General features: G+C 40.6%; 1 protein-coding gene across 6 annotated transcripts in view; it reads right to left on the bottom strand.

Moving 5' to 3' along the window:
* The window catches only part of KIF1C (kinesin family member 1C), a 31,197-nt gene that overhangs the window by 17,705 nt on the left and 6,409 nt on the right, over nt 1-7,083 (bottom strand). For all 6 annotated transcript variants that reach the window (XM_069063213.1, XM_069063216.1, XM_069063214.1 and 3 more), the window contains 3 exons: nt 5,213-5,382; nt 4,975-5,054; nt 4,762-4,837 (listed from right to left, as the gene is read on the bottom strand). In XM_069063213.1, the coding sequence (XP_068919314.1) occupies nt 4,762-4,837; nt 4,975-5,054; nt 5,213-5,382 (326 nt within the window). The remainder of the gene's footprint in view (nt 1-4,761; nt 4,838-4,974; nt 5,055-5,212; nt 5,383-7,083) is intronic.

The following is a 7,083-nucleotide window of genomic DNA, read 5'->3' as shown; positions in this document are numbered from 1 at the left end:
CCACACATCATCCTATATGACCCTTTCCTCATAGTAACACAGCAGCTATCTTAATTTAGGTTTTCATTGCCTCTTGTCTAGATGACTGCAATAGCCTACTGGTCTCCTTACTTCTATTCTCTCCCCTCTCCAATATATGAAGCCTTCCCCTAGACTTTCCAATTGTTAGTGACTTCTCCCTTCTCAGATTGTCTCGTCTTTCTTTAACTGTATACATGATGTATTCCCCTCACCCCACCCCAGTAAGTTCCCTGAGGGCCAGGGCTGTCATTTTTATTTTTCTATCATTAGCATTTAGGACTGGGCCTGGCACATGACAGATATTTAATAATTGTTTGTTAAGCTGAATAATAAAATCCTATGTCATAACAGATTGAGATTATTGGTAAGAACCCCTTCATATAACATTGTTTTCACTTTCAAATGCCAGTATCTATGTCTTATCCTATTCTTCCCTCCAGTTTCAAAAGTAAACAGTTTTCCTCAAGAATTGACCTTTCCACTTTACTCTGAACTACATTCTTGCCTAATAACTCACATTTCTAAAACACTCTTAAGATTTAGAAAGTACTTTCCTCAAGACAGCTGTGAGGCATTGACTAAAGTACTTATCCCCATATTACAAAGGAATGAACTCACACTAAAAAGTTACATGACTTGCCCACAGTCATATGCTAGGAACACAGGGTCATGGGTATCATGCTGGAAAGGACTTCAGAGGCTGTCCAACCCAAGCCTCTCATTCCATGAGGAAGCTGATGTCTAGGGAAGTTAAGTGACTTGCCCAATAATAATAAGTGTAAGAGGTGGGAATGGAATTCAGGGCTCCTTCCACCACCCTATGAAGCTTCCTTAAATCCTAAGTGGCAGATCAAGGATTCAAAACAAATTCCCCTGATTTTGATTGCACTGCATGTATATGCAGTCCTCTACCTCTCTTGGACCTTCGTTTCCTCAATTAAGCACTCACATCTAATATATTCACTCTCTCTTTCTCTCTCAAAGGATCACAAGAGGAATAAGCAAACACGCTCCTGTCTCTCACCTCTTAAAGATTTCATTTAAAGTCCTCCCCCATACACTTGCTTCTTCTATTATGCTCCTTTCATGGATGCTGCCTTTACTTTCTGGTCTCTCATTCCCTTGTCATCTGTCTTAGGCCTTACTGCTGCCCCTACACTTCTACTGAGACAGCACTCTCAGAAACGAACAATGACTTCCTTCTTGCCAAGTCTAATGGCCATCTCTAAGTCCTTATGTTCCTGTACCTCTATGTGGCATGCAACATTGCTGGTCACCCCATTTTGAGAATGTCCCCTCTCTTGGCAGGGTCCTGGCTAGTACCTACCAGTGGACTTGGTTTTCTTAGCTCTATTAATTAATTAATTAAAAATGATTAATCACTCTATTAATAAAAAGGCGGGATAGTCACATCCTATTGCTGGAGCTCTGGACTTCTAATCAGGAAAGTCTGGGTTCAAATCTCACTTTGGACACTTAGACAAGTCACCTAACCTCTCTGAGCCTTGATTTTCTCAAATACAAAGTAAGATAATGCCACCAGCATTACCTACCTCTGGAAGAGCTACTGTGAGGTTCAAATGGGATGATGTATGTAAAGCACTTTGCAAACCTTCAAGTCAGTCAGTCAATACACAATTAAGAGCCTACTATGTGTCAGGCACTGGGGATACAAATGGAGTCAAAGACGGTCCCGCCCACGAGGAGCTCACAATCTAATGGGGAAGACAACAAGCAAATAAATATGTACAAAAAAGGGCAACTGGGAAATAATTAAGAGGAAAGGCTCTAGAATTAAGAGGGGTTGGGAAAGACTTTCTGTAGAAGATGGGATTTTAGTTGGGATTTAAAGAAAGCCAGGTGGAGACTAAGAGGGTAGGCATTCTAGGTATGAAAACGCCAGGAGCCATCTGATGGAGTGTCTTGTTTGTGGAACAACCAGGGGGCCAGTGTTACTTGAGTAAAGAGTATGTGTCATGAAGCAAGGTGTAAGCACTATATAAATGTTAGCTATTGTTTTTATTGCTGGCTTCTCTTATTCCTCTCACTTCTTATGTGTGCCCTCTCCAGGTCCTCTGTTCTTCTTCACTTACTAACTATGGAGAGTTTATCTACTACCATGGATCCAGTTATCACCTTTATACCAATAACTCTTACATCTCTAAACCTAATCTCACCTTTAGCATGGTTCCTTTTTCCAACTGCCTAAAAGACATCTCTCCTCATATAAAACTAAGTCAGTCCTAAAATAAAACCTACCAACTCACTGCAGCCTTTCCCAATTTCTTTGTCTCTCTGGTTAGAAAACTTTGGGGTCATCTTTAAGTCTTTTCTTCCTCTTATACAATGTCATCAAATTCTATTACATCTACAAATTTATCTTTTTAAAAATGCTTTTCCCTATCAATTTCCATTGCCATTACTTAAATCCAAAATCTTACCATCTTATGGCTAGACCAATACAACTGTCCCAAACCCAAGTCCATTTAGGGCCTTATTTCCACTCTCTGTTTGTTTCTAATCCTATCCTTTATATGGTTGCTAGACTAATTTTCCTAAAACACAACTTTATAGTCTTAGAATTTTAGAATTGGAAGGGTCCCTTGTGGTCATCTAATCCAACCCAAACCCAAAGGGAGTGGTCACCAACAGATGATCCTCCAAACCCTATATAAAGATCACCAGGGAAGTGTATACCTCCTCTCTCTGAATGCAGCTAATTAAAATCTGGGAATAGTTCTAATGTTAAGTTTTCCCTGACATCAAGCATAGATTTGCCTCTGCAGTTTCTATCCATTGCTCCTGCTCCAGTCCCCTGGGGCCCAACAGAACAAGTCTCATGCCATCCCATTTCATGTTTCTTCATGTCGTTACATCCCTCCCTTGTTTAAGAACCTACTCCCTGTCCCTTACAACATACAGTATGATCTATCAAGTCCACACTGCTTAGCCTGGAATTCAAGACCTTTTGATTCTAAATGAGCAATCTCAACTATTCAGTATGTAGTATCCAGTAAGTAGCTGCTCCAAATTAGTCTCTTCATGGTTCTGTACACAAACCAAGATAATTCCCATTTCTACTTTTACATATGCTATTTTCCCAAGCTGGAATGCCTTAAATTCAGTCAAATATTTGGTATCTACTGGAAAACTATAATGTTCTCCTCCCATTTTACTTTGGCTATACAAATACTTCTCATCCTTAAAAACTTAGCTCAAGTTCTCTTTCCATGAAGCCTCACCTGAATATTCTGGCATCAAGGAATCTTGCCCTTCTCTGACTCCTATTACACTCACAATCAGGACCATACAATTCAGCATTTCATTTTAATGTTCATTAGCCTTGTCTTTCCAAGTAGATTATAAGCTCTTAAGAGGATAGTTCCTTCCCTACTGCCATCAAAAATATACTCAAGTCTCCTTCATCTTTAAAAAAACCTTCATTATGGCCCTATCATGCCTCAAGCTACCATGCTACATCTCTCCTCCCTTTATCAGCCAAATTCCTAGAAAAATCTATATTCTATATTTGTTGCCTCCAATTCCTCTCCTTTCACTTACTCCTTTTTGTAATGGGGCTTCTGACCTAACCATTCAAATAAAACTACTCTCAGAAAAGTTATCAACACTTTCTTCTAATTACCAAATCCGATGGTTCTTTTTCAGTCCTCATCCTTCACCTTTCAACTGAATTTGACACTGCTGACGACTACCCCCTTCTATACTCTCTCCTCTTTGTTTTGTTTTTTTTTGCCTTTTTTTTTTTGGGGGGGGAAGGCAGGGCGATTGGGGTTAAGTGACTTGCCCAAGGTCACATGGCTAGCTTTTGTGTCAAGTGTCTGAGGCCGCATTTGAACTCAGGTCCTCCTGACTCCAGGGCTGGTGCTCTATTCACTGCGCCACCTAGCTGCTCCCTGGTTAGCTTTTAAAGCCCCACATAACCTGGTCCAACATATCTTTTCAGCCTCACTGGATACGATTTCCCCTTCATACTCTGTATGTATTCCAGCTATATAGGCCTTTTCACTTTTCCTTATACATGAGAGGCCATTTCTTAATTCTGTGCCTCTACACTTCCTCGTCCCATACCTGGAGCCCTCTCTCTCTTTATCTTGGTTCCACAGAGTCTTTCCTCTATTAAGATGTAGCTGAAACACCATCTGCTGCAAGAAGCCTTTCCTGATCCTCCCAACTGTTAATGTTTTTCTCCTAAAATACACAGGTACTTAGTTACTTTGTATTTATTCTGTATTTATATTTGTGCCATATGTATGTGTGTATATATACATATAAACACATGTGTATACATACATGTGTGCATATATACGTATGTGTATATAACTTGTCTCCTACATTAGAATGTAAGCCTCCATGTGGATAGAAGACTCAATCTTTGTCCTTGAATTCCCAGGAGGAGGTTTCTATCTTTGTCCTTGCAATCCCAGTTTCTGGCACACAGTAAGTACTCTATAAATGTTTGACGAATTGATTTAGAACAGGGACTTCTACATGCCCCTACAGAGCAGGGCATATAAGCAACTGAGAAGGGAGGTAAAAGACAGAAATGAGATTGTGAAAGAAGAAAGTAAGAAAAATAGGCAGAGTTAGTGATACTAGAAGGACAAGGTCACAGGGGAGATAACAGAATCAAACATAAATATTCCTTCTGCCCACCATCCCTACCACCCCTCTTCTCATAAGTGCAAACTTCCCCTTTGACTCTTCACCTGGCCTCCTCACCTTCTTGGGGGAAAAGACGCCCACAGTCCCCCCATCCTCTCGTACAGCCACACCCATTTCTGCTAGCAATGCTTCCCTGTGGGGAAGGAAAACAGATGCTCAGATTGCTTCCCTTTTGCTCCCCATGCTTCTTCTCCATAGGGATAAATAACCCAACCCCCAGTTCTTCCCATTCTGGACACTGAGATATCTGCAGACCTCACAAGCCCATACCTCTCCATTCTCAGTGCTTCCGTCTTACGTAGCTTTTCCTCCCATGTTTCATTCAGCTCTGCAATGATCTTTTCTGTCTCCTGGATCCATAGAAACAGTGGGTCAGCACATCCCCTGACAAGCATCTCCCATAGAGATCTCTCAAGCACACAAAAGCCCCAGCTCCCTCCCAGCTTACTCCCACTGTGGTAATCTCAGCTCCCTCTCCCACCAGTTGATGGACTCCCAGATTTCTCACCTGTAGTCTCTCCATAGCTTCCTCAGGACCAATATGGGGCTCAGCGTTGGAAGAGAACGCTGACTCCAGCTCCCCATTGTGAACTGGAGGACCCAAAGGTGAGTCTGGGGCAGGTGGGGATGACACAGCAGGCAAGCTAGTCCCACAGCTTCCCTCCTCCAGCTTTGCAACTGGGACAGAGAAAGAGGCAAAAGAAAATGAGTCTGAAAAGACATCTAGAACTATGAAATCTTACAGAATTAGAAGGGAATTAAGAAATCATCTAGCTCAGAACAAGAATCCTTCCTACAGCTGTTCCTCAATAATTCAGCACATGAGGCTCCTAAGCTTAAGTGCTTATACTATACAGTGGGGATGATACACAGAATCCCTGCCCTCAAAGAGCCTCTGTTTTACTGGGAAGATACATGTCCAAATATAAGTAAATACAAGGTAATTTGAGGCAAGGAAGAATGCAGCAAGGCTTTGAGGATCAATGGCTTCTGAACTGGACAATAAAGATTCTGAGGAGGTGGGAGGTGAGCACTGCAGGATTAGGGGATGGCTTATGACAAGGCATAAAAATAGGAAATAGCATATTAAATTCAGGGAATAGCTGGAGCGTCAGTTTGGCTGCAATTAGAGAATATTAAAGAGTAATGTGAAATATCAAGCATGGAATAGGTTGGTACACCAAGTTATGGGGGGCTTTAAATGTAGGCTGAGATGTTTATACTGCTTCCCCCCAAAATATCAGGAAAACACTTAAAATTATTTTTAACAGAAGGGTAACATGGGCAGACTTACAACTCAAGATTATTTTGGCAATTTGGTGGAGGATGAATTGAAGAGGTGAAAAAGAAACAGAGAAAACAATTAGGAGGTTATTTTAATAGTTCAGGTAAGATGGAATGAAGGCCTAAAGGCTCGAACTTTCTGTTGAAAGAAGGTAAAAGATGGAATAAGGGGAGGTAATATCACTAACAATTGGCAACCAATTAAATTTAAGAACAAGGGATGTCTCCAAATAAGAAAGATGGTGATATGCGTCCTCAAAGAAACAGTAAAGTTTGGTACAGGGGAAGGCTGGGGGGTGGGGAGAAGAAATGATGTTCCTATAGCCCCATTTGAATATCTTCAAGGACAGCAAGCTCATTGATCGCCTCATTAAATAATTCAATCCATTCATTTCATTGCTGAATATCTGTTAGAAATTTTTTAAAATACTGAGCCTAAATCTTCTCCCTTATTAATATTCATTCATCTATTGGCTCTTCCCCTTAAAACAACAGGGAATAAACCCACTCTCCCTGCTACATGGTTGTCTTTCATGTTCTCTAAGGACAGAGATAGGAATGATTATGGCAACTAGGTGGCATATATGTACATAGTACATATGGTAGTGGACCTGTAAGTCAGGAGGACCTGAGTTCAAATCCTGTCTCTGACACTTATCTATGTAATTGAGATCATGTCACTTAGCTTCTGCTTGCCTCAGTTTCCCCATCTGCAAAATGGGAATAGTTATGAGGATTTAAATAAGATAGTAATTGTAAGGTGTTCTGCAAACCTTAAAGATCTTTATAAACATTGGCTGTTATCGTGGCTTGTGTAAAGAAAAAGACAATTATGTATCCCCCTTAGTCTTTCTTCTGGACATGCTCCAATTTATCAACATCCCTTTAAAAATAACTCAAAATAGAATACATTAGACCAGTATAGAATATATTATGGTTATAACCTTCCTATGATCTGGACGCCACACACTTCTGAAAATTCCCAGATCTTTTTCTTAACAACTGCTGCCAAGCAAGGTCTCTATACTTATAAAGGTGACTTTTAAAATTTAACTAAAGGAATCTCTATTTATCCCTCTAATTTGCTGGTTTGGT

The sequence above is a fragment of the Petaurus breviceps genome, unplaced genomic scaffold, assembly GCF_028583685.1.
Source record: "Petaurus breviceps papuanus isolate PSGF00001 unplaced genomic scaffold, PetGlider_PUasm1.0 90537, whole genome shotgun sequence".
Taxonomy (NCBI): Eukaryota; Metazoa; Chordata; class Mammalia; order Diprotodontia; family Petauridae; genus Petaurus; species Petaurus breviceps.
The sequence above is the reverse complement of the archived record's forward strand: the minus strand, read 5'-3'. Positions and strand labels throughout refer to the sequence as shown.